The sequence below is a fragment of the Pholcus phalangioides genome, unplaced genomic scaffold (genome assembly GCF_987345545.1).
Source record: "Pholcus phalangioides strain wild (caught in Gottingen) unplaced genomic scaffold, Ppha-v1.0 ptg000003l_1, whole genome shotgun sequence".
In the NCBI taxonomy this organism is placed as follows: Eukaryota; Metazoa; Arthropoda; class Arachnida; order Araneae; family Pholcidae; genus Pholcus; species Pholcus phalangioides.
Genome location: NW_028301596.1, coordinates 22557555 through 22581086, shown reverse-complemented (window position 1 = coordinate 22581086; position 23532 = coordinate 22557555). Strand labels below are relative to the sequence as shown.

Here is a 23532-nt window from a genome sequence, read left to right as displayed (position 1 = left end):
TTATACTTCGAAATAGCTCTTAAAAAGTGACATCTACATATTTTTTGAAGGCTTCTCAAATTAGCTATGCAACATAGGGTCTTAAAGGATTGAATAACAGATTTATAACTTTTAATGGGGTATTGACAGTTGAGATGAATATAATTATTAATTTGTGTAAGCTCTTTCACTATTTTGCTTTGCAATCATTTTATGCACGCAAAACTTACAAAATGACTGGTCAACTTTTCTATATAAAAACTTCCATCCGAAAAAAAAAGAGATAAGAAAAATGAAATAACTAGTGGAAGACATCAAATGAAACAAGATAAATGGAGAGGAAATATGTCCTCTCCACTTGTTAATACAAGATTTTCAGAAGACTAGTTATATCTGGAGATGATGATTCAAGAAGAAAATTCATCTCTGCCTTCACTGGGACTTGAAGCCTGGTTCCTCGAATGCCAGATGAGCGCTCAACCCCTAAGCCATGGAAGCAGATAAAATACTTGTGGATACATATCTGTGGAGCATGTATATGCTGAATGGCTCTGTACAATGGAGGGTGGCAGCAATCAACTAACGCCGCTGTGGTGGTTGAGTGGTCATAGTGACGGACTCGCATCGTGAGGATCCGGGTTCAAACCTCACCGTCACCACAGTGGTGGTCGGCTGTAGTTGGTTTCCAGTGGTTCCCAACTTTAAGGCGCAAATTCGCGTCGACCTCCCCATTAAAAAGTCTCACCACAGAGAGCAACAGGCCTACAATAATACATCATTCAATCATTACACTTCACTCATAGTTAGAAAAACTGTGGCAGATGGCAGCATTACACATAACAAGAATTACGCAGAAACAAACTTCACGCCAGGTTTCACTGGCATTCACTACATGTACCAATTCGTTAGAAGTTCCGCAGAGGAATATGGACGAGGTGCATGTCTGGTTTAGTAGTAGTAGCAATCAAATAACAGCTCATAAATGAGTGAAGCACATGTCCGGCATATGAGGGACCGGAATTCGAGTCCCCATAGAGGCAGAGATGAACTTCCTTCCTAAATTATCAACTCTAGATATATAGTATAACCAGTAGATATATCTGATAGTATAACCAGTCTTCTGAAAATCTTGTGAAACAAAATAAGTAGCTGATAACATATGATGATGATGAAATGTGTTTGAGCTCTCCTTTGTGAAGGAAAGAGACAAATTTTGAACTAATTCTGAGTCAGCTTTGCAATAGGTGGCAAAGTTAACTTTCTTCAGCAAGAGTCAAAATATGAAAAATGTTTTGTTGAAGCAGTATTGTTCAATGGTTAAATGAGAAAAAAAGAATGATTTACAAAAGTGGCAGTATACCAGGGTAAAACATAAAATTGGTGATTACCCCCAAAGCAAAATGTTCATTGTTCTGCAAAGAGTTGACAAGAAATGTTCTACTGTAAAAATTCTTATAACAGTGTTTTTCTGCACTTTTCTTAAAATTCTTCCAGAGATTGCTTTCATTGCTCTGCAACATACATCACAGTTTTCAGCATATTCTGCTTTGGAGGGGGTTTATATCAGGATGTTCTTAACACAAGCATTAACTATTCTATTCACCAATCTGTACTATCAAAAAGTGAGAGTAAAAATGGAATGATGGCTTGAGTAAGAGATTCTACTGTATGCTCATTTTACAAATTTAATTTTAATCTACATCAGAAAATTAAGCGAGGATTAATCTTTCTGTAACTACACTAAATCTTACAACATTTAATCAACTATAAAAATTATATATTTATATATATATATTTTGTATGTTTTAGTAAAACAGTTTTACATACATGCATGCATAAAACGATGTGTTGCCACGAGAAAACATTTTGGTGTTATTTTCATGGACCTGCCCTGGATGGACATAGGTCCCTTGGGAGATCATACCTTTGTTATTCAGTTTGTGTTTATGTGTTGGGTTTGTTTTTCTTGTCATTGTATGTATTTTATTAATACAAATAAATGCCTTTTCTCTCTTCTCTCTCTCAAATATATATATATATATATATATATTCAAATTTACAGTAATTTAATTAAATGCACTACTAAAATTTTTCTGGTTCTTGAGAAAATTTAAAAAAAAGGTCTATATATATTTTTTTTCATTTTCTAAAGCCAACTAACTGCATGAAGGATTAACGTTGCTATCATAATCTGGATATTGTCATCAAGAGACTAGAAATGTCACTTTATATCCCATCTTCTGAAATAAAACTTCTTAGGAATTCATTGGAATAATAGGTAGATGGTCTGTTATGGGGGCCAATACAGCCCAGTACTCAACAATCTATGTACTCTCAGTACTTAGATTGTACTCCCATCTTAGATTGCATTGCACTCCCAGTAAATACCAGTATTCACATTCAACCTATTGATAGTATACTCATAAACCTCAGTCAGCAATATTGCTTTAATAAGCTACAACATAACACATTATCACAAAAAATTATTTAGAAACACCAACTCTAAGGTGTGAATGATAGAATTCAAGGATATGTAAAACGATCATTCCAAACTGGACGCTCAACCTTGCCAAGAGTTATAACACCTTCTATAGTGGTTTTCAAATTATCCCATGTGCAGTCAAAATCAACTTGCCTAGGTTTGAGAGACATCTTGAGACCTATGGGTTGAATAGTTAAAAAAAAGAAAAACATCTCAATTCACTCTGTTAGAATATTATTTCCATTTCTGATTGGTGTCCTACATAATGGAAGGTAAAGCTTCAAAGCTCGTAAATATACAAATTTAGCAGAAATAATCATGAAAGGCAATAAATGCATAAAAAATGCTTTACCATTACATAATTATCAAAAACTTTCTTTGATAATACAAAGATACCTCTTAATTCACCATCTCGACAGATTAATTGAATTGCCCGGCATCACTGCAATATTCAAAGGCAGAAAAAGTTTTTCCTCCTCCTTTCCATCTTATCTTCAATCTAAATTGCCAAAACCTAACAATTTTCTGAATTCAAGCAATTAAAAATAATAATAAAACATTTAAATGCTAAAAACATTGTTTAAGGAAAAGGCTTCAGATTTCATAAGATTATTATGGCATAGTTTTCCAAACTGTTTTGCTCCATCATCCCTTCTTCAGAGATATTTTTCTTTCATCGCACCATTCACATGATTGCATGCTGTTTTGATCACTCATATGCTTGCAACCTCGAGGTTACTTTAACAGTTCCGTTCAATGACCTGGTCCCTCAATTTCTAGGTCACTTACATGCCTGCACATGCTTCATGCCACCCGAGGCAGATCTATAGTGGGCTATAAAAATTTTGCCACCCTTCTCCCATTCCAACTAATTTCCTTGGCCACTCATTCCTACAATTTGCCACCCCTCCAAATTTGGCACCCTGGGCTATAGCTCGCTAAGCCTTCTTGTAAATATGCCATTGCATACAAAAATAAATGATGAGATAAACAATAAGGTTTTAGACTAATTCTAATTCTGCTAAAGTAAGGACAGTGGCCAATCGTTCTAATAGAAAGCAAAAGATTGCTGAATTGGAAATGAATGACCATTTTCAATTATCTAGAGAGCAAAACAATATCTTCAAATTTTTTTCAATAAACATTCATTTGATACACATAAGCGAATAAAATAAAATGCTCAGTGTACTCAATATTAGATTGCATGTATTCAATTACTGCACTTAAATTTACCAGTTACGGAATGATGTTAGCAATAAAACTTAAGACATTTTGTATAACATAATGTTCTGACACCTTTTAAAAGGTTAATTAAAGGTTCATGAATAAATTTAATATTAAGTCTCATATTCTATCAGTTACAGTTGTTGGAGTATATATATATAGGTTCCAACTTCTAAAAGCGTTTCACTCTATAGTAATAACATTTTATTTCGGGACAAGCAATGTCCATCAGACGAATATCAAACTTGGGTGGATTGAAATTGTGGTTGGTAGGTTTAAAACCCTTGACCTTCACTATCTTGTATGATTGAAGACTTGTGTTGCGGTTGCAACAGGCTATGTGTGTTGGTGGAAAAAAAAAAGGAAAAAATGCGTTTATTTATTTATTACTTCCATGAAAAAACTGAATAGTTATATGTAGAATAATTTTAGAATATTTTTATTTATTTTTAATATGGGAGACCTGTATGATCCATCCAGGGAATTTGTTGGTGTTAGTAGACTCCCCGAGACAGTATTCGAACCCAGACCTGCACAGTCACGATGACCTGGAAATAGTGATTTGTGCACCTAATTTATGCTTTGAAGTGGTTTTTTTTTTCAGTGAAAATATCTAGTATTTAATTATTTTAAGTAGTCACAGATAAAACATGAATTGGGAAAGGGAACTGCAGATGACAAAAGTTTCAGAACCACCACCTTAAGTTACCAGATTCAAAAACGGAAAAAGGATGACGTCCATGTGCACCCTTGATAATGTCATTCCTCCCAATTTTCACAACAGATAGTGCCACTGTCTTAACCCAGAAAGCAACCTACCACCACAATAATTTTCCCCAATTAAAACAGAACCGCCAAAAATAACAAAAAAGGACAAAAATTGCTCTATCCTTAAAAGGTAGAGAAACTTTTCTTTCGGGAGAGTTGTTTTTTCTAGAGAGGATTTGCAAATCATCATAGGAATCAGCACTGAATCATCCTATTCTTCTTTTTTGCATCCTATTCTATTTCTTTTTGAATGGAAGAGGTAACACCCCCTCCCTTCACACTTCAGTTTACGGCAACCGATGTTGGTGAGTAAACAATAGTATCCTCAAAATGGATGTTGCGGTCTTCTTCTTCAAGCTATGTTTTTACACTGTCTTTTTCATATTACGCTGGACCATGGTAAAAACAGCATCTGCCCTGCTTGAAGGCAACTTGGGTTCTTGTAATCTGGGAATTTTAATGCTGATAGGTCGAAGCATGTAAACGTGTGAAAAAAGAAGTGCACACAAACACTTGTGTTAATGAAGAGATTGTACCCACAGAATGAAAAAAAAATTTCCCTAGGGAAAAAAAATTAATTTCGGAAATCTGAAAAAGAGGGGGACAAAAGGGTAATTTTCGAAAACGTAGAGCACTTGAAATGACATCAAACAGGAGGATGTCTGTACCACTGTCTTTAGTATTTATGTTGCCAGATTTGTTTGTTTCATGTTCTTGCTGTGGTGCTGACATCTGTCTATATATATCTGGTATTTGGAGATTTTTCTTTTTTTATTGCCAGACCCAATTTGGCGCTATCTGTTACTGTTACAGGCGGGGTGTTAGGGAAAATATCTTATCTATGTCCTCCCTCTGGTTTGAACCTGGGACCGTGACGACAACCTTCACAGTGGTGGGCAAGCATTTTACAACCCCACCACTCTGACACATTGAGGGGCTAGCTCATGAACGGGCGCTAACATATGTCAAAGATTATGTTCCTTGGGGGAAGACCATGAGACTGGAGGAGCACGAGGATGACATTCAAGAACTAGTTGTAGAACATGACTAGGAGTTGACCGTAGATGAACTGATGAGTCTCCTTTGCACGCAACAGCATGCGTTTATGGACGGTATCTCATCTGAGGTAGAGAAAGTGAGAAGTCTCTCACTTTTCAAATGAGATTAGAGAGATGTAAAGAAAGTGGGAATCTGCGTTGGTGACATATTGGCGTTTTGGGATAATTAAAAATTTGGCGAGAAAAAGGGTAGGCTATACTGTATATTGGGAATAAACCAAGTTTGTAATATATTGCAGTCAGATAAAAGCATATTTCATTTTTTTAAATATGTAAAGTACTTTATATAAAGTATAAAAATATATGCAGATTTAATGTTTTCAAACTCCAAAAATTGTAAAAAATGAAAGCGCAAAAATTTTATTTTGTCTTGCACAAGCTTCACTGAATTTAGTCAAGCACAGGACTGCAACTAGATATTTTATCAGCTGGGACATTTTGACGTTCCTGAGCACAGTCGTAACTAGGGAGGAGCAGGTGGGTCTGGTGCTATACGTAGACCAGAGAGGGCACAAATTTCACCCTTCAATTTCTCCAACATTACAAGAGTGCCAAAATTTATGTTTTTCTCAATAACAAAGCATCTAGTTGTGACCCTGCACCTGTGTAACGTACAAGAAGCAGTTGAAGCGTAAACTCAACACCCTTTCTAGTCTAGTACACCAGACCCGCCTGCTTCCCTTAGCTGTGGCACTGGTCAAGTACAGGGCTTGACAAATTGAGGGGGAAAAAATCTTGGCACCAACCAAACATTTCTGGAGCCAAAAGCATTTATTTTGCCCGGAAGAAGTATGTAATCAGTAGAGCTATTAAAAATTTCAGGCGCCAATACCAATTTTTTAGCCCTTGGGATTTGTCAAGCCCTGGTTAAGTATATATGTGATCGTGCTAGAAGAGATAGATCGGAAACTTCTGGCACAGTCTTTCCCTGCAGCGACTAGAGCCAATGCTACGAGAGGGAGTATTTTTATTATATTACTATCTATAAATGTATTTGATACGTGTGAGGGTATAGAGTTGAGCTTGTAAGGAGCTGTAAGACGTTACGTTTGCATAACTTACACTAGAATGTGATGTGTCGAGATATCTTCGTAGTTTACCAGGTAATAGACGGCTTTAAAGACAACCAGAGTCTATGGACGAATATGTTTCAGTTTGCAGCATACCCTAACTTTTTTTGATGTTACGAAGATAATAAAAAAACTAAGATAGATCTATTCAATTGCACTGGTCACAATTGTAAACAATGCTCACGTCGGCTAATCCACTTGACCATATTATTCGGCGGCTGAATTTTACACCATATAATTAAGAGCACTCGACGATCAGAGTTAGAAAAATAATTAACATCGGTTAGGAACAGCGACGAGTCCGTAATATATATACACGCTTTTCGGAACAGAAGAGGACCAATGCCAAAGCAGTGAAAGTTAATTCACCGATGTGTGATTGTCGTCTGCTGCAAAATTTTTATAATCTGGATTACGATGGCGGAATGAAATATAAACAAAGATTCGCTTTATTTTTCACACTCGTAAAATAATTTTTTTTCAGTAAGAAAGCAGACGGTAAAAAATGAAATAAAGGAGGGGAAAAGAAATTCTGTGAAGTCTAGGTTGATTTCATCATCACTATCTTCAGTTCGGTCACTGATTAGTGACGTCACTGCGCTCATTCACTGCAGTCTTGTTTATTTCGGCGTGTCTTTTTCCATGGAAAAACAGTGCGTGATCTAGGAACTCTTTAGTATAATTTCGGTCGCCGTTAACTACGTAAGCTGTGCAAAATGTAAGACCTAAAAATTTTATACGTTTTTTTTCCGCCTTTCATTTTTTCCTCTGTAGAGCTCAGTGCCTATAGAGGAGATGCGATTTCATGTAGTGGCTGTTTTGCCCCCGATCGATACATAGTAGTGAATGATCTTACGCATGTTGCAGATGCTTATTATGTTATTGTATGAAAAAATAAATGTTTCTAATGATAAATGGTTAATTATTTACGGCTCGCAAGCGTATCTATCGAGTATTGAATTGGTACGCCCAGAGCTTAAATCAAGTTCAATCAATGGAGTGTGCAGACTTCTCACATTGGGATATGTCAAATCTAAGTCAAATGGTTGGGATTTATGTTTCAAAGTCAAAACAAAATTATAGGATTCAATTTTTTTTTTCTTTTTGAAATCGCATTCAAAATTTTAATAAATGCTTTTACAGCTAAGAGTAATGCAAGTTTTCCATTCCGCCTCTGAAATTGCCAAATCAGTTGCATCATCGGGAGGATATTTGCAACTAACTTGCCAGTAAAAATCATTAATAGCCTTGTTGAATTTATTTTACATTTACTGTTTGTGTTGGACATCCAGTTAGCAACGGTACAAATACAAATTTGTTATTGGAGGGGCCTTATAACTGGCAACTTGACATACAAATGTTTGGAACAGCTGTAATATATTTTTTCGATGATGTGTTGTGATTTGGCAAGAAAAACGTTCGAAAGCATGACAAAAAGTTGCCAAGAGTGTGATTTGAGTAATGCTGTGTATTGGATGTTTTTCTTGCAAAAACAAAGTTTACCAGAACCATGAAATGGGAAAATGACGATTAAAAAAAAGTGATAAAAACAATAACAATCAAAACAACATTTTGTAGGATCGAGATTAAAATAAAACATTCCAGAGCAGCATTTCTCAAACTGTGGACCAAAGGTGCCTTGATGGCCAAAGGCAAACTTGATGAAAATTATTCACCCATTGTAAGTGATATTAGTAATATACATATGGTTTCACCATACATAATCAAGAAGAAGAATGCAGGAAATTATGATCTTAAATACGGAATATCACTAAATTTTACAAAAAAGTACAATTTGCTAATTACTGCTAAAACTGCTGAAGGGTGTGGAAATAAAGGACTGTTACAAATTGCAGTAAAATAATGTATTTCACACACAAAAATATTCAAATGATGTGATGACCATATTTCATTGGAAAAAATAAAATTTGTTTAACTGGGATTTTAAATGATCTGTAAAATACAGGACATTGCAAATTGTCATCAAAAACATTGTCAGAAGAAGTCACAATTTCAATTAAACTTCTGAAAAAAGTGAGGACAAAGCGTTAGCCAAATATGTGCAAAAAATATTTATCATTTTTGCCATAATTATCACAAATAAATATGAAAGCCCTGCATGTGTGTGAATTGACGACTTTAGTAAATGTTACAAATTCACAAATAAGTATCGTTGAAAAAATAGTGCAAATGTATAAAAAAAAATCAGAACTGCAAAAATTATAGGAATGTCCTGTAATATGGGACACAAGTGGTCCAGGCATTTTACTGATGCAATACAGAAAGCAATATCATCAGGCGACCACACGTTGAACTAATTCCGTACAAAAACAAGACGTCTCTCTCCTGAAGTTGTCTTGTTTCTTACACTGTGTGAGACACCAGTGCATCTCTTAGTGCAAATTGGGATTAGAGATGTATGCAGGGGGGAGCATAGTGAGCTCATGCCCCTCCCCCCCCTCCCCACCAAATGATCAAAAATTTATTTTTTGATGCAAAAAATATTTTTCAAAAAAAATGTTTTGAAGAAAAACACCTGTATATGTTGTTGTAATCAATTTTTGTTTGCTGCAATGCTATTTGAAGACTGAGAACTCAAAATTTATTTTTAAGAAATTCATTGCAACCTATCCTCTAAGCCATATATGCTAAACCAATAGCCTGTGGACCAAATATGGCCATTTGGGTTATCTGATGCGGCCAGCCACCTCAAACCTAATTTTGTAAAAATGAACTAAGCGTCTCATTTACAGATCGCTTAAGTGACCCATGGCACAATTCCAGAGCATGCGAGTGGCCCATGGCACATTTTCAGATTCATTCAAGTATAGGCCAGTGTCACCTTCGCAGATCACTTAAATCAGTGGTGTGCAAACCGTGGGTCTGAATGAACTAGGGGGATCACGAGAGTTTCTCCAAAATAAAAATTTCCCAATAAGAAATTCATTTTTATTTGAAAATATGTCTAAACTAAAGAATGTCTTTATTTAGCTGAGCTAATCATAGACGTACGCAGGATTTTCTCTTGGGAGGGGGGGGGGTCAATTTTTTTTGTTCTCAAGGGGAGTTCAAGTTTTTTCCTGCAAAATAACATTATAACCGCGGCTTGAGAGGGAATTAAAACCCCCTTTGCTTACGCCAATTGAGCTAATTACCATCCATCAAACAATGTAATTTTAACAAATTCTACTTATACAATAATCAATATTATCGACTCAGTCATGCCAGAATCACGAATGTGCAATGTCCTTGCAAAAAAAACCTGTTAGGAAATGATGTTTTAATGTTTACAATGTTTGAATGAACTCTACCCCTAAAATGTTTTGTAATGTGTATTTCAATAGGGATACACATTCACATTTCAGGCACAAGTTAGATAGCAAAACAAGGTATCCAAACGGTTGATAAAAAAAGGGAAATTTTTACATCCATGCCTCTGTTGCATGCGGCGGATGATATCAAGTTAGTACTTTTGCAGGCGGGTGACTTCAAGAGAATTACCCAATTTCAAAATTGTGTATTTTTCGAAAATTAAAAACATAAAATAGAATGATAATTAATGTGTGAATATACGGGAAGAAAATGTGTCTACGTTTTATTAAAAATTTTTTATCAATGGTCGATTTCAGGTGTCGAATCATTTTGAAACCTGATGATTCTTTCTTAATCCACCTGTATACAAAAATCAATGACCATACGCCTCACTACACTTCCATCTTGCATAAGGGACACTAATCACATCAAAAAACAAAGTAAATATTTATATGATATTTAAAAAAATTGAATATCTTTGGAAGCCAATATCGCCTAATGAAAATTGAAATAAGCATTCCAAAAAATGCCTTTCAAACAAGGGCGTAGCGAAGGGGAGGAAACCAGACCCCCCCCCACCCCGAACAAAATTTCTGGCTACGCACCTGCTTTCAGGGCATTGCATTTTCTATCAAAAGCGGAATGTCCCGGAAAACCGGGACACATGGTTAGCCCATGTTGGGGTCGCAGGACATGGTCAACCTATGTAGGGGTAGCCACAATAAATGTTTTTTTTTTTTTTTGTCGAAAAGAGGTTGCGCTTCAAAAAGTTTGCGCACCACTGACTTAAGTGACGTCCACACAGTGCCAAAACACTTAAGCAGTCCGTGCATATTTAGAGATAATTTTAAGTGACACGGTTTAAGTCAGTTAGAAAATCTTAGAATGTGAAGTAGTTGCCACTTTCGCAAAAATGAGTACAAGAGGTACGAAACAAAAAGACATCCAACCATAAATCATTAACATTGTAGCATTTTGCCAAAGTTTTTTTCCCCCTATTTTCGCTTTTTTACTAAAGGAATTTTATATCTAGCTTAAACCCAGCGAGACACATTCCCAGATTACCTAAGTGATCTGTGGCATAATTACAGATCACTTGAGTGATGCTCTGCACAGTTCCAGAGCATTTAAGCTGCCCACGACACATTTCTAGAGCATTTAAGTGGCCTTGGCACTTCCAGATCACTTGAAGGATCCACAGAACATTTAGAGATCACTAAAGTGGCTCTGTAGAGGACTGTAGAGGAGAATGTTAGTTCAGGTGCCCACAAAGTAGCGAAAGGTTTTTAGCACACAGAGTAAGATGCCATTGAGAATATTTTATATTTTTATAGGGGAGGGGGGTGGTTGACGTAAGCATCATTTAACCCCCCCACCCGTCATCAAAAGTTGTATATCATAGAAGACATTATTTTGTAATTTTCAGGTCAGCTCCAGAGCAACCAGCCGAAGGTGCTCAGGAAGGTGCTCCACAGTCAGAGGAACCAAGGCCGCCAAATCCTCAGCATCAGGCAGCGTCAAGGAGGATACAACAAACACAAGCTCAGGTCAATGAAGTAAGTAATCTGACAGCTCATTGAGTTACGACAACATACTTCTCCGAAGTATTAGGCTTGTCTTGATGGTCATCACTGTTCTCCCACAGAGCTTGAAGTCAAGTATTATTGTTATTCCTTTTAATCTCCCAGGAGCACCTATTGTGCACCTAAATCAGGATTTTCAAATGTTTTTACAGTGAAACCTGTCTAAGACTGTCATTGTATGAGACGGAACCTGTCTTAAACAGAGCAAATATAGTCTTGTGAATGCCTTTTCAATGATACGAAACCGTCTAATGTGGAAATGGAAGGCATATTTATAAGACAATGTAATTTGTAAAGACAAAACCTGCTAAAACGGAAAGAATTTTTGGCCTAATACAAGTTTTTTCCTTTGGATGGGAGAAAAGTTAAGTCGTTCTGATCATCTTTTTGTTAGGTAAACTCTTTCACATCTTGGAAAAACGATGAATGCTTATTACCTATCTGAACTGGCTCTGGGTGAGCTTGTGTAGAAGCGGATTTACTATTCAAAATTTGGTAAAAGCTTGTTTAGCATTTTATTTATGATGGAAATGGTGACTTTTGTTAGAAAACACTCCTATTTCGTGAAAGAGGTTTTTTATAATTTCGGGAAAGTAATACACAAGGGAGGCTGAATTATTGTTCACAATTGATCGATGCCATGTTTTGGCTACTGCAGAGATTTTCATTCAGTGTAGATAGAGATTGCCACCAGCAACAAGAAATGTGTATTACATTTTAATACAAAAATGGAGTATGTAGAGGTATAAAAAGATAAAATTTAAGTGTTACAGATATGTAGAATCTTTTTTTCTTTCACAAACACATTAATGGTTGTTGATCTCATTGTCACTGTTTTTTTTTAAAAAGGTATGCTATGTCTCAATTTTTATTTTAAATACAGTGAAACCTCACTACTATGATACTCGATATTACAATATCCTTTACTATGATAAATTCCTCTATAATGATATTTTTGGAAGATTTTTAAAACCGCTACAACAATATTTTTTCATATTTTGTTCAAAATTGTTTTGAATTTAATTTTAACTTCGTCACTTGTTTCCCTTCTTCTGAAGGCACCTAATAACATCAATATTTTGTACTACAAAATCTCTGAAAGCTAAAGTTATTGGTATTGCTATTTTCTGTGTAAGACATGAAAGTGCTATGTGGTAAACCTCTTTAGAGGGGCAATGCATCTCAGTGAATTTTTATAATGAATTAATCAATGACAATTTTTTGCAGCAAATAAATATATAAAAGCACATTTTCTGACGGTATTAACAATATCTATGTAAAAAAGATAACAGCAGCATAAATTTGATCACACGTAAGAATAATTTTGTTTCTCAATATAACGATAATCCCTCTATAGCTATATTTTTTCTTTATTCTGAGAATATTGTTACATCGAGGTTTCACTGTATTAAAAAATTTTTTTATTTGGCAAAAGTAAGTGTTTATTCTATTGCTATTCAGGAGAACATTTTATATTGAAGTATAACTTTAGTGCATTAAATACGAAATTTCAATTATATAGTTATTAAAAACTCAAACTTGAAAAAATTCAAAATAATATAATATGCATGTCTCTGTTTAACACTCGTTGATTTATAGAAGTTAGGGTGATGTTCTCAAAACTTTTTTAGGTTTTCATAAATAATAAAAATAAATCGCTGCATACAATTTTATGTGCACCTCTATGAAACTGAAAACTATTGGGAACAGAAAATAGTTTCATTCTCTTGAAATTAATTTTTATACAGGTTTCACTGTATTAACCTTCTGTCATTAGATATATGTATTGTTTAATAGGCTAAGTGTGGCATCGTTTCTCATAAAATTGTTGTACTTTTTGTAAGAATAAAATGGCAAAAATTAAAAAATTTTGAAATTAAAATCATATTTTGTGTTTTTGATTAAGATTTCGCGTGATGAGGACAGTTTTGAATCCATTACAGCGGGCTCCACTTAATACGTCTCATCAAGACCATGCAATATAACTTTTTAAATAAAAAAGATTTTTATAAAACTTTTTAAATGATAAATATATTTTGATATGTGACTGCAAATAAATGTGCAGGTAGAGGGTTGAGCATTATAAAAAAATATAATTCTGTTGCTTTTCCATCTGATGGAATTTATTGTATAAATTAGGTGGTGGATATTATGCGCACAAACGTTGAAAAGGTTCTTGAAAGGGATCAAAAGCTCTCAGAACTGGATGATAGAGCAGGTATGTGTGTGTGTGTGCATTATATTCTTTTACAAATGCAAAACAGGCAAAATGCCCAACGAGGTGGGAAAAGATGCCTATAACAAATACGGATGTCATATATTTCAAAAATACATTTTTAGAATATTTAGGACCTCCACATCTTTCACTTGAATATCATTGAGGATTTTATTACCCCATGCAATATCCTTAAAAGTCATTGAAAGCACTATACATGTTGCATTGCTCTCTATCCTAGACCAGGGATTCTCAACGTTTTTTTGGCCATGCCCCACCAAATCATCTCTGAAATCCTGATGTCCCCCCAAAACAATGTTTTTCATTGTTCTGCAACAAGCCTTCGGCTGACTGGAAATGTTCTGCTGTAAAAATCCCTATAATAGAGTTCTCTGCACTTTTTCTTTCAGATTGTTCTGCAGTAGGAGTGATTGTTCTGCGGTGCACGTCACAGATTTTGGCACATTCTGCTTTGGGGTTCATTTGTTAAATCCATATCCATTAGACAAAGTTGAATAAATGCAAAAAAAAGTCTCATTAGTTAACATGTTTGTAAGCTTGAGATATTGCTGTATTTTATAAATTTGAGTATGATAGGATAGTGCATTAAAGCAGTACATAACTCGCATAACTAAGTAGTGCATCACATCAAATCCACAAGGCTTAAGAATTAATTATGTGTTTTTGGCATCCCCAAATTGTTAGTTATACTGTTTTGTAATGCGTTGGATCATTCACAGCACATGTACACATCATTTAATATTATAAAATAATGTTATCCTTCATAATACTTCACTTTTTTTTCTTTTTTTTTTCAAGTTTCAGTCTCAGTTGCAATAGGAAAGTACTGAATTTAAAGATTTTATTTTTCCAAAGTATATAGGTGAACATTTTATACTTAAATATTAACATTTTACTTTCTCTCACCAGAGGCTCTACAACAAGGGGCATCCCAGTTTGAACAGCAAGCTGGAAAACTGAAGAGAAAGTTCTGGTGGAAAAACTGCAAAGTAAGTTATCATTTTAGAATGCATGTTCATCTGTTCATATAAGTTTTATGATAATATAAATTTCTAGTAAAATTATATATTAGGAAATTATAGAAAAATCAGCTGCAATCATGTTTTACAGAACATTTTTAACTGTAAAAATATAGATGAATGAAAAAGTACTGAAGAGAAACATTGTGCATCTTTTCCTCCTGGCTGAGAATTGTAAAAGAAAATATCGTAATAGTTATGATAAATATGTCCACCTGAGTAGTTTCTAAAATATGTTCTGCAAATACAGTCATACTTGACTATTAAAAAATCAAGAAATGCAACATTTAGTTCCTTACATGGAATGTAACCAAAATATATGGATAAAAATAAAAAAATTTAAAAAATATTAACACAGTTGCATCTACCACAAAAGACATCAATATAATAACTATATCTTGAAAAAATAACAGTATTACAAGTTAATTGCAATTATAACTATATGCATTTAATTCTTAATTTCGACCAATGGTGAAACATTTCTGCACCTCAACCAAGCTGTATCCTTGAAGAAGAAAGACTTAGAAGAAGAAAAAAAACATGTTAAAACATCCAATGCTTTTGATCCATTCATTTAGCAGTTTTTAGACAAAACTCTGATAAAAATAAACTTATTTGAGGCAATAGTTGTAGTTATCTAATTATTATGCACCTTTGTTAAATCATGTTATTACTGGGAGAATACAATAATATATTTGTAAATGATTTGAACATTAAGGAAACAGATATTTTCTGGATTTTATACCGAGGTGAACTTGGAAAGAAAAGCCATTTGGTCTCCGCCGGGACCAGATGAAGTTATATTATTAAGTTATGCTTATATGTATCTTGATTACATCTGGTTTTTCACTTTAAAAAACCTTTGTTATTTATTTATTTGTAGATGATAATCATAATGGTTGCAATCGGAGTAGTGATTGTCGGAGTCATTGGTGGTATGTATGATTGTGCATTTGTCTCAAGTTGTATTTTATATGTTATCCTGGATTTATTAAACATTTTCAGTATAACTTTTTCTAACCATTTAGATGCACTGCTAAAAAAAACCATGTTCTCAAGAAAATTGTAATGGTTTTAAGGTATAACACAGGGTGGCTGATTTCAAAACTGGTGTTGATTTTGCTGAATTGGCACTAGTTTTTTAAAAAATATAATATTCTCAATATTTCAACTTAGTAAATCGTTTTTGCATCAATTTTTTTTTCCTATTTTATTTAATATATTATTAGATTTATATCATGATCACAGACATCAGTGGTCTTCATTCATTGAAATTAGGTGTATGATTGATTTACATTTCACACATTTCAAATGTGATTTGTATGCTATTTATGTATTACCATTGAAATTTAACTTTCAATGATATTAAGTTGATAATTATCCAGAATTATCTAGATATTTCAATAACCAAGGCCAACCTGACAAAACCAATGCCAGATTCGAAATGAGCATTCCAAAATCATCCTAAAATCAGTGTTGAGCAGTGTAAGATTCCATGTCATAAAATCATTGATTGTTTATTATGCTCATTTATCAAAAACTAAATTGATTCAATCTAATGAATTTTGTTTTGGTTTTTGAAATTATTGATGTATCAAGAATTGCAAATAAGTTAAATAATGGAAAACTACAGGTAAAGATGGCTAATTTGAATTTTTGGGTAATTCAAATTTTGCTAATTCCCCTTGAGTTTTCTATTCAATTCAATGTTGAAGTTACCTGCTTAATTTGATTTTTTTTTTTCTCGTGTTTTGGATAATTCAAAGTTTGATTTAGGTATGCATTTGAAAAACGTCTATTTTTTCAGAATTCCTGGCTAACGCTCAGTTTTTTCTTTATTCTATGTTTTACTGGTCTTTTCCAGAATAGAACATGATGTAGCCTAAACTGAAACGTTACAATCAACAAAATCTGAACTTTTTTTGGCTCTAAGTAGCAATAATTTAGTTACAAGTTTCACATACATACTGACTTTCTTCTTCTCACTGCAACTGATCTTTCACTGAACCTTGGATGACATTAGCATCTTTCAGTGCTTGCATATGCAAATGCTACTGCATTTGGAAAATATGAAAGTTTTTGTATGTTTTGACCTTTTTAAAAGCTAGAGTGCTGAAATCGCAGTTTATTGTATGATGAAATCTGTTTAGTTATATCCCTCTGGCATTATCATTCATTTATTTTAGAATAACTGATGCAGCTTAGTAACATTTTTTATCATTTCTAAATGAGGTTAAAATGCATTCTCACCTCTGAATGAAAAATTGTGGTTGACTTACGGATGCTGACATTGATGAAGAAATAGGGAATAAAGTGATATATATATATATATATATTTTAATCTTCTCATGAAGATGACATAAGCAAATCTAAAAAAGCAACAGAAGTCCCTATTATAACTCTTGGAAAGACTACGAACATGTCAGAAAAAATAAGGCTGTTAAAGCTTGAAAATCACACCTTTTATTCTTTAAATAAACTTGTGCAATCTCAATCCACATTTGCACAGATTTTATTTTAAAATAAATTATGTGGAAGTCAAAGTGCAGTTGGACTATCAATCATTTTATATGGATTCCTGTTGAGGAGAGGATATACCACAATTTCAAAATTTGTTTTTATCTTTTTGTTAAGTGGGAAGTAACCTGTGCCATGTATTTTACCCATAACGGACTGGTAACTGATCTTTCAATGCTAAGATTATATGAGGGGAAAAATGTTTACAGACAATTGCATTATGTATAACTTTAGAAAACTGAAGCCAGTCTCATTCAAACTTCCCCAAACATTGAATATCCAATTGCAAGGATTATTAGGGTCAAAATCCATCCAAACATAATTTATTGAGGCAAAGTCTAGGCAATCTATAGTAATTCATTTCTAAAATACGAGTATACATCAACAGAACAACTTTCTTCAACTCGATTGACAAAGAGGCTGCCCAAGCTCTGCTCTTATCATGTATCCAGGGATTGACCTTGGTAATATTAGAAGCTTCCTGGCAAATAGAGTAAAAATGACTTTTAAGTCATTTTGGTAATTATTAGACAAAACAGCTGCCCCGTAAAAAAGTATTGAGGTCACGAGGGAATGAAAAAATTTGAAAACTGAGGTTAGCGATTAAAGTTTTATATAAATGAATATAGGCCAACTGGCTTTGAGCACGGATTTGGCTTTCGCACGAAAATGAGTTTTAGCCACGTGAAATGAGCCTGTTGACGAGAGGTACTCCTAAGTAGGTGTAATTCCCCTACAATTTCTAACTGGCTACCTTTATAATACCATTTTCCCCCATTTTTAAACCCTCCACCGTTTCTAAAAACCATAACTTTCGTTTTCTGTACATTGACAGTTGATTTGAAATCTCGATACAAAATTGCTCAAAAATTGAAATTTTTCACTTAAAATTAATAATTGAATCAGCAAAGATAACCATATCATCTGCATACATGAGAGAATGAAGAAATTTATCTCTGTCGATTTAGAAACATGCAATGGGAGACAAGTTGGGTCTTTGTAAAGTGAAAAAAAGAGTGGGGGCTCAAAATTTCTCTCTGCAATACTTCTTGATTCATAAGTATATTGTCAGTCAGCCCAGAAGATCTTATTTGAATGGAGGCCTTTGAATTAATGTCTTGGAGAATACCGATAAAACATGCACTGGGTCCAATATTGGCCAACACTTGCCAAAGAATGATTAAAGAAATCAAAAGCAGATTTTAAATCGATGAAGACACTAAAACTGCCACCCTTATGAGACAACTTTTGCACGAGGAAGTCAAGGACAAAAATTTGGTCAATGAAATTATAACCCCAGCAGAATCCACCCTGTCCCTCAGAACGAGTAAAATTTATTTCTAGCCAATTTGATAAATGATTATTCAAGATAGTAGTAAACAGCTTCATGGAAGCAAAAATGAGGGAGATCGGGCAATAATTAGCAGGAAGAGAGGAGATCACCTTTTTTGAACAAGGAAATGACTATAATATCCATCCAATCATTTAGAACCGAACAGTTCTCCAGTATATTATTGAAGATATTAAGCAAACAATTTTTACAGAGAGAAAGGGTTTTAAAAAATTTGTTAATAACAATGTCTTTCCCGTGAGGTTTATGACATTTTAATGACAAAATAGCCTTTTCCAACTCTGGAAGGGTTATATGATTATCAAGTAAAAAATCTTGAGTATGATGAATCAAGAAAGAGACGGTTGGGGTATCAGACTGTGTGTATTGAAAATATTCATGAAATGGTCATACCAAATTTGTTTTGGAATTGTGTTGGAGTTGAATTGTTTCTTCTGAATGAGTTAATGATATTCCAAAACGTTTTCGAATCTCTACTTGAGGATAAAGTATGATTCAGAAGCCTAAAATAATTAATTTTTTTCTGTTTGCACGAAGATTTATAATTTTTTCTAATGTGGCATTCTGTTGCAAATTAGAGACTGAAATTATGGCAAAGATCAATATGCACCAATCACTTCTTTACGAAGAGAAAAACATTCATTGTCGAACCATGGTTTGCTTGATGAAATTTTATGAATTTTTTTGTGAGTTAAGAGCGAATTTCCTGGTGAACCATTCCTGCTTCTTCAGCAGATGAGATAATACAGTTGTAAAATAAAGCAGACTGCAAGAAGACTTGGGTTCCATTCCTGGTGGAGACAAACAACTTTTCTTTCCAAAGTTCATCTTGACACTAATATCAAATCTTTCTTTGATATGTTGTAGGCCAAAAAAGTAACATCTCGTTTTCAAACAATGTTCAATAGATTCTTAGAGCCCAGATAGTTAAGAATTATCCAAAACTGTAGTTCAAAGTTATTTGCAAAACGTGTACTTTCATTTGTATTTTGTGTTTAATATAAGTGTTTTTTATACATACATGACAGTTTTAAGAAGTTTTTTTATGACTGGATATAATCACAACTACAACTTATTTGTATTTTTATTTCCAGCTTGGGCGTATTCAAAATACAGTAGCTAGGCGGAGAAATGTATAGCAGAAACTTTTCAATCCTTTACAGAATTGCACTTTGTGCTCAAGAGTTCATTGAGCAATTTTTTTTTAATTTTTAAGCATGTGCAGAGTTTATTAATTCTAGAAATTTTCTGCATAAACAAGCTAAGCCTAGAAGACATTAATTTATTGACTTTTCTCTTCTCAGTCTTTTAGTTTTATAAATGCTGTGTGTGTGTTAGAGTAAAATTTACTATAGTAAGAGAATAAGTCTTTGACGATGACAAATGTATAAAGAAAAGGCAAATGGGGATCTTGTAATGTTATATATATTTAAGATAGTTTGATTAAATTGTGTCTTCAATAGAAGTAGAGAATATTATATATTAAGATCGTGAAAAATGAACTATGGAAATGCCTTTCATCTTATCTAGTCAATGAGTGTTGTTGTTGTACTTTTAACCGTTTTTTAAAAAAATATATGTACCCCAATTTTGCTGTGACTTTCAATCAGTTATTTATTACTTCTGTGAGAACACTGATTTCATTGAGCATTCGAAAATTACATTATTTACGATTTCTCAGTGTATATGTGTCTTCATATTATAATATGCATGTTCTGAGGAATGAAATATAACTTGTGTTGCATGCAATATGAAATGTTATTAATAACCTGTGATGTTTGCCATCGAAATATGTGTGATTCATTATTTATAATGTTTTTTAAAAATACTGTAATTCATATACAGTTTTTGAGGATTTTGTTTGCTTTGATTTTATCAGAGAGAGGTTTAACACAGTAATTAGTTTTTTTTTAATTTAAAAATATAATTTTTTTAGTGACTTTTTTGGTGCTAATGGGGAGGTTCACTTTGATGTGTTTAATTTTGAACAGGACAATAAAGCTAGTTTATTGTTCTAGGTATTAAATTTTGATACAGATAATTTTTTTCTGTTATGAAATGTGAAGTTCAGGACTTCAAATGTGTTATTTTTTTCCCTCCTATAATTTGCCAACATCTAGTATATTATTAAGTGCTGGGCTAGCATCATTTGAACAAGTAATATACATGGGGATCTATAAAAATCTGTTTTACATCGGCTAAAGAGGAAAAAGAAAACAACAACCTGAAACACAATTACATGTAAATTCATTAATTGAGTCTCTTTGATAAATTACATACACAAAAGCCACTTTCTTACATTGCCATATTTAGCCTGCAAAAATTTAGATCTTAAGGCGGTGTCTAATGAGTGCAAAAATAGCACACGAATTAAGCCTCTGGGAAACAATGATTTATGGCTTTCTAAACAAGGGTTCTCAGACAATGATGGGACAGGAGATGCAGATCAATGAAACTCGTGATGATTGGATGATTTTTCTAGTCACCTTGTGGTTGTCTGTATTCATAGAACAGAAATGTTTTGTTGCAGTTCCTTTCAATATACATGGAACAGTGTTCTGTTAGATGCCGCCTTCATAGATCATTTCCTCTGTTGTCTAATTTTTGGTTTGCTGAGAATTAAGCAGGAAAAGTTTCATTTTCGAGACGTGCATCTAAGAATTGTTTGATCTTCCGAATGGCAGGCTTGTCACAAACTCTTTTCATTCTTGTTTTAATGAAAATAGTAATTCTATATCAAAACAAAACCTTTTTATAGATTGCGATGTTTGCTAAAAATGGCAGTGATCAAGTGCCTAACCTGTTTTACGAAACACTTTTTTTACACAATATTTCATACGTAATTCGAATTTTTCCTCAAACTAACTATTGATAGGAAAAAAATTGCAATTCATTTTTTGGAAAATCTTCAAAAGTTAAAATATCGTATAATCATTGCCATTAGTGGCACTAACAAAATTGTTAGCTTTCTAGCCAGATATTAATATTGACACACACATTTTCCTGAGAATCATGCAAGAAAAATTACCTGTGAAGCAAATTATATTTTAAAAAATTGTTGATTTAATGAAATATATGAATTAAGTATTTCACACACACACAAATATTAATAAATTAAAAAAAAATTCAGAATTGAATCAATGATTACATAGTATAGCTTATTGAAGCAATAATATGAGGAAAGAAAATCAGTTCAGCTATGGTCGTACTTTTTCTTCAGCACACTATTTTTAAGATGGCCTTTATCAGTATGATGATAAAATAAAATTGTTATTTTACTTTGGCAATTATTATTTTATCAATAAGTGAAATGATCCAATAAATGGAGGCATATACAGTCATACTCAGTTAGCTACAGTGAGCGTCAATAATTTTCGATCTGGATTGATTCCTATAGAGAATAATGTTAATCAACCTTGCTTATAACGTCAATGAAAAACAACCACCTTGGATATAATGACAAACTTTTTTCTTGTTTCTGATAAGACCGTTATACAAAACATGTCCCTTGCTGACTATTTCCCTATAAAATGTCCATTTTTTCAGTGAAGCTTACTTAAATTCCTTATCTTTGCTAGAATCGAGGATGAAGGTAAATTGCATGATTTATATGCAATGAACTGCACCAGTAATAAATATGACTATAAATATTTATCTTGCGTATTTGTTGCGTTCAGTTTTTTCCAGTGAAATACATTCTAGCAGATTTGTAGTAGCAATGTATTTCTCGTCAAGAGTTATTTATAAATAATATTTGGCGATAATTCTCACCAAGTATCAATTATCCTGATTTTCCATATTTCTCCTCAATCAAATATGGTCATCATAATCAAATAAAAGCTTCATGCACAGTATTTAATTTCATCTAAACATTTTTTGTCAAAAAGGGGTCTCTAAAACTTCAACCTTGGTTATAATGAGAAAATTTCATGAAATCTGCAATGTTGTTATAACCGAGTTTGACTGTATCTTGTAAAGTAGCTCCTTGTTATTTTAATTATCAACAAACCTCAGAGAAAGGGGTTTTTATTGTTTTTTTTAACTTCATTCGTCTAGTCTATGTATTTATTTATAATTAACTAGTAGATTATTCTAATTATTGGATATTCTTTCAATGCTTTTCTATTATTTTTACTTGATTTTATATCGGGATGGATTATCAACACATGGTTTGTTAGAAGCAGCTTTAAATCAAAAGGTATTATTTATTTATTTATTATTATTTTTTTTGTTAATTGTGGTTTCATGAAATTCATTTGCAATCATGTACATTTCATGTTTGTGACACGATGCCTGTGATGATAGTTGAATGTGTCATTCACATTTGCAATCAATGTGTGGAGTTTATTGTGGAATGTATGTGAAATGAGACTGGTTGTCTGGGAAATCCTCCCTAGCACATCATCTTATTATATTATATAGTATCCTGATCTCAGCGTCAAGGTCATACATCTAGAAAAATATGAGAGTGAACAGCTGTTTTGGGGGGGGGGGGGGGTTGTGCATGTAGATGTATTACAGCAATTAGAAGATTTACTATTTCATTTTATGTGTTTTTTATTTATTTTTATTTTTCCCGTATATATACACACATTTCGAACTGTGATATTTTAGTTTCATGTTGCTTTTGCGTGATTAAATTCATTGAAGGAATGTGACAGTGTTGAATACTGGCAGAAGAGAAAGTTTTAATGTTTATCATTTTGTGCACATAATTGTATGTACACATATGGTATAAATTAGCACATTTTGTTGAGTCATTGAATGTAACACAAGTTTTTATTTATTTTTTATTCTTTTTTTTCCCTTTTTTTATATATAGTTTTATGTGATTCATTAAATTATGCAATTTTTTTCCTATGGCTGTTTTGTGTCTCATTATAGGGTTGTGGCTGAAGTTCATCTTTTATCTACTGTATTCCTCTTTGGGAAT

At 33.3% G+C, this 23532-nt stretch overlaps 2 protein-coding genes across 2 annotated transcripts in view; one reads left to right on the top strand and one right to left on the bottom strand.

Moving 5' to 3' along the window:
* The window catches only part of Cul2 (cullin 2), a 49512-nt gene extending 42431 nt beyond the window's left edge, over positions 1 to 7081 (bottom strand). The window contains exons 1-2 of the mRNA XM_089246737.1: positions 6574 to 7081; positions 2517 to 2639 (exon numbers count right to left, since the gene is read on the bottom strand). Coding sequence (XP_089102863.1) covers positions 2517 to 2631 — 115 coding nt within the window. The 5' untranslated portion in view covers positions 2632 to 2639; positions 6574 to 7081. The remainder of the gene's footprint in view (positions 1 to 2516; positions 2640 to 6573) is intronic.
* An 85-nt stretch (positions 7082 to 7166) lies between these two features.
* LOC149088308 (vesicle-associated membrane protein 3-like) lies at positions 7167 to 23457 on the top strand. Its single transcript, XM_089246751.1, has 6 exons — positions 7167 to 7299; positions 11320 to 11449; positions 13616 to 13694; positions 14622 to 14701; positions 15615 to 15666; positions 19694 to 23457. Coding segments are annotated over exons 1-6 (372 nt in total). The 5' UTR covers positions 7167 to 7297; the 3' UTR covers positions 19723 to 23457.
* Positions 23458 to 23532: the final 75 nt, after the last annotated feature.

Excerpts from the sequence above, each read along its gene's own strand:
- LOC149088308 (XM_089246751.1), top strand. Across the intron at positions 13,695-14,621 it reads AGAACTGGATGATAGAGCAG|AGGCTCTACAACAAGGGGCA; the intron begins GTATGTGTGTGT and ends TTCTCTCACCAG. Across the intron at positions 15,667-19,693 it reads GATTGTCGGAGTCATTGGTG|CTTGGGCGTATTCAAAATAC; the intron begins GTATGTATGATT and ends TTTTATTTCCAG.